General features: G+C 42.7%; 1 protein-coding gene across 1 annotated transcript; it reads left to right on the plus strand.

The window, feature by feature from the left end:
- Nucleotides 1-4,454: 4,454 nt before the first annotated feature.
- gpnmb (glycoprotein (transmembrane) nmb) lies at nt 4,455-11,083 on the plus strand. Its single transcript, XM_048994318.1, has 12 exons — nt 4,455-4,638; nt 5,350-5,481; nt 5,564-5,707; nt 6,181-6,354; nt 6,853-7,014; nt 7,442-7,783; nt 7,923-7,964; nt 8,381-8,596; nt 9,715-9,820; nt 10,170-10,384; nt 10,519-10,609; nt 10,802-11,083. The coding sequence occupies exons 1-12, from the start codon at nt 4,569-4,571 to the stop codon at nt 10,950-10,952; spliced, it is 1,845 nt and encodes a 614-aa protein (XP_048850275.1). The 5' UTR covers nt 4,455-4,568; the 3' UTR covers nt 10,953-11,083.
- The last annotated feature ends 1,751 nt before the right edge of the window (nt 11,084-12,834 follow it).

The following is a 12,834-nucleotide window of genomic DNA, read 5'->3' on the forward strand; positions in this document are numbered from 1 at the left end:
CGGCAGTCCATGCAGACAGTCGTGTGGAATAAAACATTCCTGCTTAATGACTAGTCCACCTGTGTGGCAAATTTTCCATAAATTCTGCTCAGATACGTTTTCATTTTCCCATAATTTTCCCAGCCCGCATTCCAGACCATAATACAAACTCATATTTCACAGCATCTCGTTCACATTAACCCTCATGACGACATACACTCTAAAACGGACACACTTCAGATGAGCTCGTTTTCTGTTTTACTCTGTGAGCATGTTTTAACCGACATTGATTTATCTGTGTCTTCTTGGTGACCTTCCTATCGGTGGTGTGTCGTTCCGTAGTTAACGGCAAGCATTTGAAGGCTAATGCCGTCAGATCTGTAGAGGACTTTAATCCGCTTTCATCGGTGACCATTCAGCCGGGTACGAAGTACGAATAGCTATACAGCTGTAAATGTACTCGACCGAAGAAAATTGGTGGTGTGTATAAAAATGATCTTTTAAAATCTCCCTCCTGCCACCAACAAAACTCATTGTATCATTAAGATGCTCTAAGTTACAGGCAAAAAACGATTAACAATAGTGATATAGGCTTGAAATTTCTGTTAAGCAACTGGTGAATTTTATTTTATCATTTCACCACATTTTTTAAAATATCCTATCCGGGGGTAACGAATCGTTATTTTTGCGTTACTTCCCACACCCGTAAGCACCGACTACCAGATCCATTCAGACGCTGGTATATCCTCCATTCATCATCTCGCCATTGCCAGGTTGGGGACGCAGACTGGGCGGCGTTATTCTTCCAGACTCACTCCCCCAAAACGCCTGCTCTGTGACCCGCAAAACTCCAGAAGGTGACTCAGTACGAAATTTATTTCCACTGGATTTATGTTACTTTTTCCTCCCGCCAGCGCTATAAATCCGACAGAGGCGCCTCGGCGGCCCTTCACATCCATTCATTATTCCGTGTGCTGAGAAGTTTGTAATTCCTGAGTACGCACCTCATTAACCTACTGTGGATGCAGATTCTGGTGGGGCACAATACCTACAGTATAGGACAAGGATCCCATATTGCCTCAGCCATGCCAAAAACTAACTTTAACAAGCCGTGAATCACCGGGTCTTTAGAGAAATACAACCTTACGAGCGTCTATCCACATGATTGGTCTGACAGGCACGGAATTTGAAGAATTTAGAATTGGCGAGTTCCATTGGCTCAGCGGAAATCCGTGTCTCAGCGTCTGTACGATCACGCGGGATTTAAGGAGTGTTCGCCCGATTGCTTAGCACCTATGTCAATTACAAAACCAGGAAATTGTTAAAGCTTATTATATATTTTGTATGAAGACAAAACACGTCAGTGGGCCTAGTTCTCAAGACCATGATAAATTCAGTCAATAGTTTCCACATATATGCATAAGGAAAACATGATATCTCCATTGTGATTTATATATCAATAAAACACAAATACGTCTAATATAATAATTTTGTATAGGCATATATAACAAATAGTGGCAGAATATAAATTAAAGAAATTGTTTCTGTTGCTCCGTAAAAGTGCTGGAAAACGGTGTTGTTATATAACATTGCATTTTTTCAAATGCATGCGGCGTTGCTAGATACATGCACTAGGTGGCGCTTGCTGACCTCCCTCATTCTTCATAAAAACCGAATTTTATCACACATCTCCTGACAACACGAACCGGTAAAATCCAGCCAATCTAATAATACAAATCCTGGGATTGTGGTTCTTGCCTCTTGTTACTGCCTGTATTGCTTTAAATTCATACGGTGCAGAACAAAATGGAAAATAAACGACCGACATTTTTGATGAGGTCACTCAACAAAAGCATGACATTACAAGAAAAGTGTCTCGGTAATTTTACTGGCCTATAAAGTTCCGTCGCTGACGTTTTAATCAAAGCGATTGTTTTTATAGCTGTAGGTAAATGCACCTTTTAGTCTAATTTACGGTATAGAAATGTACTCAGAGGAACACCCCCAAGGTACAAACAAGGTTAATGTACCCCAATGTTCCATTTCTGTATCTTAAACGGTACATTAAGCAGCTATAGGGTACAATTGGCGGACCCTTGAGGGTGCAGCCCCAGTGACAAGCAAAGAGACAATCTGCTCGGCTTTTTTCTGACAGTGTGCCGTGAGACCGCTCCTCCTGCGTCTCTGCTTTCTAGACGGTGCAGTGCATTGGGTTCGACGTCTATACTGTCTAGCTATATACAGCTACTAAATTCGGCATTAATTTGTTTGAACAGAAAAGGGGCGTGGCTAAAATGCATGTAAAATAACCGCATCCAACTCAGCCACTTTATTATTTATTATTTATACTCTGTGACACGTGCAGTCTTAACTGCATCTTTATTCCCTGGTGTTTTCAACCTCCGTATCATGAGATTAGTTGTAACGGTTCACGGACCCTAATTTGTAATAGGATAACCGTATGATATCGAATAGGGAATATTATCCAAATACTGTTAATCACTCGCGCTATAATTTATCGTGTTTCACGTTTAATAGGCGTTTGATAAGTGTACTTTATAGTGTTATGTCAAATATATCATGGATTGAAAAATACGTGTTATAATAATTTTAAGATATTATAAATGTATCTATAATAAATGAACAATTAAAGGTGTTTGACATTACAAAATTATAATGATTATAAAAGGTATTATGCGTGTTATTTCATGATATTTTAGGATATTTTTTGATTGTCTTAACAAAATAGGAGCTAAAACTACTTATACCTGTATCATTTTTAGAGAACATTTAAAAAGTATTAGCTTATGAGTTTGCAGAAATGTATCTAATTTGATTTTGATGCTACCGAAGCTCATCTCGATACAGTTTGTTTTGGTTGATGATGCCTTGCGGTTTACTGTGTAACAGGACAAACCCAGAAAGATATCCAGTTAACGGTATGGAAGGGAGATTGATAATGGGGGTGGGTGGATGGGATAAAACTGTATAATTTAAATACAGGGGTATATTTATCGCAGGGGGCGAATAAAGTTATAAATACTGGGTGGCACACGTAATCCTTGCACCCCTACCCGGTTCCTATACGCCCCGTGTATCCAACCATGTAATCCAACCGGACAAATGCGAAATTATATACAATTACAAGCGTCCTTTGTTAATTTTTGAATATATAGTCTAACCTTGCGAACAATGCGAACTGGATTGGGGTGTTACAGCCTCTATCTCTCATCAGTCTTTCGAGGCCGAAGGACATATGGTCATTTTCATTTCATCGTTAACCACAGATGGATTAATGCTCGGTTATACAGAGAGAACTAATCCATTTAGTCACTTGCATGCACGCAGAAAGCACAAGAGACAGCAATTTTATGATACCGCGTTTTTAAAGAACTCGTGTCAGACATCAGACTTGCCAACTTGTGTTTCCTGTTCACAAGGTATAAAATCAGCTGTCAGCCGCCAGCGAACTTAACATCAGATGATCCCTGTTGCTCAGATATTGCACAAGTTCCGCCATGCACGTTAGAAGCCACAAATGGTCACCTCACTTATTACCACACAGTGAAATACGGAACTCAACCAGATTCCAAGCATATAGCAATTTTAATATAAAATTCTTTAAGACATAAATATTTAAATTATTAAAAGCATTTTTTTTCGGAATCAAAACATTTTTAACCGTATATCGATACAGCAACTTGATTTGATTACTTCTTCACGATTTGAACTGATATTATTCAGACCTCAAAGTAGATGCAAACGCCCCCCGAAAACTATATTATTTAGATAGTCTAAAGGTAAGATAAACGGACAGAAAAATCTGGACGAATTCTACCGGGGGTGTTGAGGACTCCTTCTCTTTAAGGGAAGAAATTATTATTAGAGGTATTAAAAATACAAATAGAAATGTACCGTTTGCATTGCCCGGTTTTGATAATTGTATCAAATATATGTGTAAACAAATAAATGTAAAGTAAATTAAAAAGTAATTAAATAAAGGTATGGAACCATAAACAATTACATATAATCAAAGCGTTATATGAAAACTAAAAAGCGGAACTGTTCACCAGAAAACACTAATCAAATAACATATAAAAGACCGTACAGCTAAAATTGTAGCACTTTATTCTTCCATTTTACACACTGAGAAACATTTTGTAATTTATATTTATTGCGATGATATTTTAAATACCGGATATTATTGAATCTATAACCTAGGTTACATCAATTCTACATTTTCATAAAAGGAATATATATATATATATATATATATATATATATAATGAAGTTTCTGATCAAAGGAAAAAAGGGAAATATTTATCGGCTTTGGATCTTACACAGCAGAAAACAGGGGAAAAGTCCACAGAGTCACAACGCATGAGCGTTTTGAGGAAACTAACAAGAGACGGGCTGTGACTCGTTATAAACATCACATGATTAAATCTGGGCTATTAAATTATGGAAGAAGTGGATTGGAAGTGTGTAATTCTGGGGGAGCAGTTGCGAAGTAAGGAGGTCCGACAGCATCCGGGCTGCAAATTTCTTGCGTTTGCTGAAAGAGCAAGAAATTTCTCTTCAGATTCAGAATGGGAGCCTTGCGAGAGATATTTGTTTTGCTTTGCACGACTGGTATTCTGCGAGCCGATGGGCGAAAAAGTAAGTAACGGCTATGTAATCAAATAAAGTTACCGATTTTTGTCTACTAATATTACCAGATGGCATGCTATTACTACAAATAACAATAATAATCATTATTATAATAGTGATGCTTAAAAAATGTGACATACGTGAAACGAAGATGAGCAAACATCGGGATTAACAGGCAGCGACCTCCAGTGACACTTAGCCGCGGTCCCATGCGCCCAATTACTCGCATCGTCAGCGGTCATGTGCAGGTGTCTTGTGGATATACTTACATGGGTGTGTTTTTGCTCACTCCTGTTCTTACTCTCTCGTTCGTCCTTTAAAACGAAAATGAACTGCATAACATGCATTGGTGAAAAACGGTGATTTTCGTATAGTCCAGTAAGAATTTGAGTAGAAAACCATGCTGGTTAACCGCGATCACATTGAATTTGTTTTTATTATTTGTTTGTTAAGTACATTTTCAGGGGGTTTATCAAGGTTTGCATGACGTAGCGTAGTAATGTTTACGGTGCCATTAAACCACAGGCTACTCAAATTTTAAGGGGATCCTTAGATAGATGTCGAACCACGCCTGCGATATGTATTTCCATCATTATAAAATTAAAATAACTCATCCGATTTGCGCAGCATTTTAAAAATTTGTTTCATTTTGAGCATCGGAGGTTATGGATTTTGAACATTAACTCAACTTAATATCTCTCCCTTCACCTGTCGTCCAAGCATACAGGGACATGTTCTCACATTCTCATGCGTTTAAATCTCCCGCAATACCCGGATGGAGTGCAGACAGCAATCCCTGGGACGAGACCCTGTATCCGCCTTTCAAATCGGGCGAATTCGGACGTAGGACAGGTACGGCTCTCGAAACAAGCTACGAAATACATAGAAAACATTTGTTATGTTGTCTCGATGTTATATCAGATGTCATCCTTAGGCAAACCCATAGTCGCGCATCTGACAAGCGACAGCCCCGCGATGAATGGATCGTGTATCACCTTCACCACTACTCTGCAGTTTCCGAAGTGTCAGAAGGAGGACGCCAGAGGCGACCTCGTTTTCGATGAGCATTGCAAGGACGGTATGCACTGTATACAGCCCTTCGATCTCCCATAACTACTTTACCTGCACAGGATAATAGTGAGCCGGGGTCCTGCTCCAGGAAGAGGGCGTCGTGGATGGGAGTCCAGTCAGTCACATGCCGCACACACAATTGTAAACAAATCGGAACTTAAAGATATCGGGGGGGGGAGGGAGCGTTGCAACGGTAAAAGTTGTAGATGGGGGGGACAGGCGCTGTTTATCTTTTATTGTAATTAGGATATTTTATATCTAACAGGTAACGATTTTTAAAGCTGGAGCAACTATTAAAGTAGTTAATTAAAACAAAGTGAGTGACGCTGTTTACAGTCATTATTGTGGAACGATTCAGTGGTTAAATAAACCAGCGATTTAAAAATACAAAAAAAGTAAAAATTGCATTCTGATCACCCTCAGAGTTTGCCATGGCGTTGGATCCTATCTTACGCCATTGTTTTCTACCCCTGCTGACAGACGACGGGCAGGTGCGTTCTGGCTATGTGTACAGCTGGACCTCCTGGATGGAGGACTATGGCTTCGCCAAGTGCCCAGACCCTTCCAAGTGCAACGTGTTCCCCGACGGGGCTCCCTTTCCGCAGAGGAATGACTGGAGACACAGGAACTACATCTACGTGTGGCACACGATGGGTAAGGAGTGTTGCGCCAGCGAAAGATTAATCTCATGAGAGTTTTACTTGCACAAAAATGTTCTGAGGGCAGGAAGAAAAATGATTGGTTTAGAGAGATCGTGGAGTAGACGGGACCGAATAACCAGAGGAGGCGGGATCAGCCAACCAGACAAATCAGTGCAAATGATTTTTGACGGCAGGCAGCAGGAAGCTTTCCTTGGTCAGCTTTGAGCTATTGTGTAACCATTAACACGAAAAACACACAAATAACATCAAATATACAATTTTTAAAGGACCAAATGGGTTTTCTTTAATTTTTGAAATCATTCAGCTATTGTATTGGTTGTCAAATCATTAACTCAAATGAATGTTATAAATGAAGATTGATCGCAGTTCATCTTGACAGCATCATGTCTAAGTAGTAAAGAACACACACGTTTTTAAGTAGGAACGGCACACAGTATCTAGGATATCTGAGCATTACATTTTTCACTCCGATGTTCCCTTCTGCACTCAGGTCAGTACTACCAAACGTGTGGGGGCTCCTTCTCCAGCCTCACGCTGAACACCACGAACATCACGCTGGGCGCGGATATAATGGAGGTCGTGGTGTATCAGAGCCACTCCCGCAGGAAGTACAGCCCTGTGGCCAGTGACAGTGGGATCTATTTTGTCACCGGTGGGTTCTGCCGTCTCGGGATAGCTGAACAGAACCTGATTATCCCGGAATTGTTTGATGAATATTGTCTGAAAGCAGAAAGCTCTGCTGCTCAACACATACACAGTTCTGTAAAGCAGTCAATCACTTTGAGTACAAATAAGGAGAATAATCTAAGGTTTCTGATATTTGGTTTCTTTTAATGCTTTGTTGGTTTACCAGTACTAATCTGCTACACAAAACAATGAAATCATAATTCATAAACTTAAGTAACAAACTAACAAACTGAAGAGAAAGTTGTGTTAGACCCAAATACATAAAAAAAATTGCCAAAATGGTCAAAAAAGTTGCAGTCCTTCTAAATCCCTTTTAATATATAATAGAAAAGACTTTCTGAACCCATTTCGTTTTAGAAGCGTAAAATGTCATTTTATTTGCATCCTCACAGATAAAATCCCATTGGCTGTGAATATCTCTCAGAAAAAGCCAGCTAACCTGTCAGAGAACGTCTTCATCAAGGACTCGGACATCATCTTCAACGTGCTGATCCACGACCCGAGCAAGTATCTGAGAGCTGCCGCCTCTGTGGACTTCATGTGGGACTTCAGCGATGGCAACCGTCTGGTCACGCAGAACAACGTGGCCGTACACGCCTACAGCATGGTGGGCAACGCTACCGTGAAGCTCACCGTACAGGCCGCCTTCCCCGTGCCCTGCCCCCCGCCCACACCGACACCGACCCCCACCCTGACGCCCATGACCACCAGCTTTACATCTTCACCCACCACAGGTAACGTCAGGTCTCCAGGGGCACAGCTGTGGTTCCTGGAACGTTACCTTCCACTCATCGTCTCATTTCTCAATCTGTGATGCTTGTGAATGTTGTGCTTTTATTATTTCACCAACCATCATCACAACCCTCTTTACAGAGTCTCATACTTCCACAAGTACAGGAGAAACGTCATCAAGCAGTAAGTGGGGTTTATGCTTTACAACAAGGTTCCACAAGCTACAGCCCGCTATCGTTATTTGACTGAAGCTTCCACCAGCATGGACAGTTCATTTTGCAATAACATGTTTTTCCAATATGCACCTATGCTGGTATCCACAGAAACACTCAAAATTAAAACAAAACCTTCGGTTCCTTCATACTATCCAGAAATTGTACTGTTTTACACTGACTGATGGCATAAGGTTATTACCGAATTACCTGCCAAGCGTAGTCAACATCCCTACATTCAGTAGACAAAAAATCTGAATGGCAGTGAATTGGCTCTTCGGTTAAAAAGTTTCAAGACCTCTGCTTTAAAATACTTATTTGAGAAGCACTATCTGTTTTACTGCTTCAGCACAACATAAACGAAACTGTCCTCCACCTTGGCGAAAGCCACTACCACAGGTCAGACAAGTACTCATCCCACCATGACAACAGAATCCTCAACTGAGCCACAGACTACCACAGCTCCTGAGGTGACCACAGGCTCCAACAAGACTTCCACCTCCCCCAAGACCACCGTGGCGCCTCGGCTTCAAAGCCATCGCTTGGGTGCATCGTGTTACCGCAATATGTATGGCAATTTCGAGACCGAGATCTTCATCGTGGGTGAGACCATGCTAGACGCCGTTTCTCACACAATAGTCTCTCACACATCGAATTCTCTACCTCAAACTCATCTCAGCAGGCTCAAGCCAGTTTGATTCCCTCCCTTCCTGTAAGATTCATATATAGATCCCTTCAGGCACCAGGAAGCTATGACACTGAAATCGGTATAGGTCATGTTTAACGTAACATAACGTAATTTGATGTCATTAGCAGTTAGGTGACACATGCTGCCCTAGACCGCCACATCTTCGGGGGGGGGGCATTGTTTTGGCAAGGCAGTTTCACCTTTGGGGCTTTTCCACTGCCATCAAGAACCGAGCCGTACCGAGAACCGAAGGTTTTCCATTGTAAATGGCCTGAGCCGTAACCGGACTCACGTGACGCTGCTTACCAGCCGGGCCGAAAGCGTGACCAAACCAAGCTGGTTGTGTCACCACCATTTGGGTCGGTCAAAATGCAGGTAGATACCGGTGATCAGCATTGATATGTGTGGATTATCTGAAGGAATAAAAGGCCATATTTTATACATTATTCATTAATAGTCTCACAAATCGTGATGTATTGATGCATTCCCAATAATTCAAAACTTGAAAATTTCCAGCCACCTACTTTAAAAAAGTACAACAGCTGAACAGAATGGATTCGTAATGTAGGTTCACGCAGGCAAATGCTAATTCCACTAGCCTTGGATGCCAGCATAAGAGCGATTCTCGTGGTCTGACTAGCACAATACACCGTGTGAACGCTAAATAAGCATCGCTTCCGTTTTACGTCACTGTCGCTCCCCAAACCCAGCAACGTCTTTCTCGAGGCGACCCTTCTACAGCTGAAAACGGACACCAGCTGGGCCCCCGCCGTAGCTAGTCTCACTTCGCGGTACGACTTGGTTCCTGTGTGTCAGTGGAAGAGTGCCGTTTGTCTCAGTTGAGGGACGTCAGCAATGAAACTAGCCTGTGGCGCGACATGGACTTGACCGGTACTGCTTGATGTACATGGGATAAGCTTTGGTGTCACTAATCTTCTGTCATAAAGACTGAAAACAGTGTTACACTTGACATTAAGCCTTTAAGAGACTGCCTGAGCAGTACAGAGTCTGAACTTCGGATTGGATGTTGCAGAAATGAATTCTACAGAAAAGAACAGGCAAGCTGTTACAATCGTAGATGTGTCTGCAGCCAAGGTGACCAATGCCACGGTGAACTTCCTCATTAAGTGTTTGGGCAGGTGAGTGAATCTCCTCAACGTCAGCAGTTCTCCTGAAAAGGATCATTTATACAGCACAGCCTGGTTTAAGTGCCTCACTATTTTCTTCACAAGGAGATACTTACACATTTGCCTGCTTCTTATTTAAATGTTGATTTTCCACTTAACATCCCCAAAGCTATTTGCAGTTGCAATTTTATTCCCATATAATTTTTTATTGGTTATAAAGAGAATGTATGAAATTTAAAATGCAGCAAAGGCACTTCCCTTTAGGCACTGAAGTCAGTAATAAGACTGGATTTTGGACAGTAATAGCAGCATTACTTACTCAGGTATCCCTGTTTTCCATCGTCATTCTCCCTGATTCTAGCATCCCTACCTCAGCCTGCACAATCATCTCAGACCCCGCCTGCAAGCAGGTGAAGGACATCATTTGCGACCCGGTTCCACCCTCAGAAAGGTGTCTGGTGACTCTGAACCGCACCTTCCAGCAGCCAGGAACCTACTGCGTGAACATCAGCTTACCGGGCTCCCACAGCCGCACCCTGGCCAGCACTCACGTCACCATCGCAAGCGGAGGGTTGGGTGAGTCAACATGGAGACCCACGATTGGCCTACGAAATGGTGACAAAGGCCAATCAAAACCCACGGAAGATCGATCAGGACAAGTCAAATTTCTTGGGACAAATACCCTACTTAACGCAAGACTTTCTCCACAGTATCCAAACCAATGCAGGCGGCAGCAGTTGTCCTGATCACTAGTGCTGTGTTGGCAGCAATCTTCGGCTTCATAGCATCCATGGCATACAGGTACGTGTCTGAGGAGATGCCTTAGGTTCAGGTCCCAGGCCATGACAAACCAATCATCACGCACCAAGGCTATAGAAGGTGCTGCACCAAAACAAACCCACCACGTAATAATAGCATTACTGCTCACTACTTTGGCATGTTCACCTAGCTGTTCCCCCTTGGCACTAATAAAGGCTGCCAATCTCTCCTTAGACGTTACAGGGTTTACAGGCCAGTGAGGCGGGAGGCGGCAGCAGAACAGCAGAGCCGGCAGCTGAGGGCACGTCTCGGCCAGCTGAAGGTGGCGCTCTTCCGGGCAAACGAGGAGAAGAGCCACCTGCTGAGTGACCCGCGCTCCATCTAGGAGGTTCGAAGCAGGAGAGCCAGGCCTTTCAACCACACCGGTGGTTCAGTATCACGGATGGGCATGAGTTGAGGCCAAGAGAGTTTCAGAGTAGCCACAACATATTGTGTACCAGTTCCTTAACCGGGGGAGGAGGGGGAAAAAAAATAAAATAAAATTAACAGGAAGCTGTATTGCAGGGCTCCCCCATCCCGGTCGACGGGCTAGTCTGCAACACTTTGCCGATTTCCCTAGCAGAACGCATCTTACTCGGCTCACTGGCCAATTACCAGGTTTATTAGGAGTGTCCGAGCAGGGAAATCTGCAAGCTGTGGTGCAGACTGGGCCCTCCAGGACTGGAATTGGGGAATCCTGCAGTATGAAACACCACAAAAATGCACGCTTTACGCTTATCCTATACATGCTAAAAGAACCCAAACCTGGAAAACGCAACTCATGAAACAGCTTTGGGAACTAACAAGCAAACGATGGGCTAATGCTCCATCCTGTGTAACTACTGCACCCTGACACAGTTAACATGACTAGAGTGGTACCGTTACTTATAACTCCATATAAGACTACATGAGAATTGTGCGTCTAGGCACCTTGTTCAATATAATTCATAACATTTGAGGCATAAGAGGTTGTTCAATAAAATCTGCTTATTCTGCCTTGTGTTCTTGCTTGAAGGCACCTCACTCAAGAGCTTTGTGTGTGTTCAGACAAGAGGGATAATCAGATAGGAGCCAAATTTTCTTTATTTCAGAGGCATTTGACAAGTTAAGCTGTGTTTTGGGGGGGAGGGGGGCACACAAGTACAGTTCGACAGATGATTTGCGCTTTACAGGGCCGCATTGAACCATCCCCAAATCAGTTACTCCAATAGAAACATGATTTACCACACAGCCTAGATAAATCACTCCAAACGAATCTGTATAAACTCATCTGTGATAATGAAATGGGGAAGTAAGAGAAAAAGAAAAGTTGACTTTAAACCCGTCAAACCCAAGCCTGACTGTTCCACTCAGAGGGGAAGAAAAAAAAAAGTAAAAAAGTATTGACCATTTCATTCACAAATCTATGCAAAATGAAGCAACTATGTATTGAAACAAAGGGGAAGGGAAGGACTAGTTCTTTAAATCATTACTAAATGCAAGAAAAAAAAATTGATAATTCTTCCCCTTTTCAATTCTAAATTTGTACACTTCTTGGAAAAATGAGCCTAAGTCTAACGGGGAGGGGGGGGCAGAGGAGAAAAAAATTAAAAAACAGGCCTCTAATTCAACACCTGTGTAAGGAGGTAGATCATAAATCGTGAAGGAAAAAAAAAAGAAAACAAAAAAAAAAAAAGAGACACTTGTGCCCCTCGTCAGAGCAGCAGCACCACACGCTGCCTCATGCAGAGAAGCATTCCTGGGAGGGCGGGTGGGCTGAGGTGTGGAAGCGCGCGGGGGAGGGGTGGGGGGGGGGGGGGTGGAGCACCAGGCAGGCGTCACAGCCACGGCCCCGCGGCTGAGGTAGTCAGCGTTCTACTGTGGAAGCATGGATGCATAAGAGCGCTTCACCACACACACAAAAAAAAAAAAAAAAAAAAAAAAAAATCAAAAATCATATTTACATTCTGCATGACAAGGAACTGCTTGTATTTAGGACTTGAAGATTCCTCCGTCTATATTGCCTTCTGGCTCGGTAGAAGGAAAAAAAGCGAAAAGAAAACCAAAGGGCCAAACAGCTCCCAGTGCAGTCCGTCACACGACAGCAGCTGCACTCGTAGGTACATCCTTCAGTATCCATATCCAACGTGATCAGACAGTGCATTGTGGTTTAATGCCGTCCCACCCGATCCCCCACCCCTACCAACACAGGAGAGAACACACACACACGCACGAGAAAAATAAACTGG

The sequence above is a fragment of the Brienomyrus brachyistius genome, chromosome 23 (assembly GCF_023856365.1).
Source record: "Brienomyrus brachyistius isolate T26 chromosome 23, BBRACH_0.4, whole genome shotgun sequence".
Classification (NCBI taxonomy): domain Eukaryota; kingdom Metazoa; phylum Chordata; class Actinopteri; order Osteoglossiformes; family Mormyridae; genus Brienomyrus; species Brienomyrus brachyistius.

Excerpts from the sequence above, each read along its gene's own strand:
- gpnmb (XM_048994318.1), top strand. The coding sequence starts at position 4,569 with ATGGGAGCCTTGCGAGAGATATTTGTTTTGCTTTGCACGACTGGTATT. Across the intron at positions 5,708-6,180 it reads CGATGAGCATTGCAAGGACG|ACGACGGGCAGGTGCGTTCT; the intron begins GTATGCACTGTA and ends CCCTGCTGACAG. Across the intron at positions 7,965-8,380 it reads AGGAGAAACGTCATCAAGCA|CCACTACCACAGGTCAGACA; the intron begins GTAAGTGGGGTT and ends CCTTGGCGAAAG.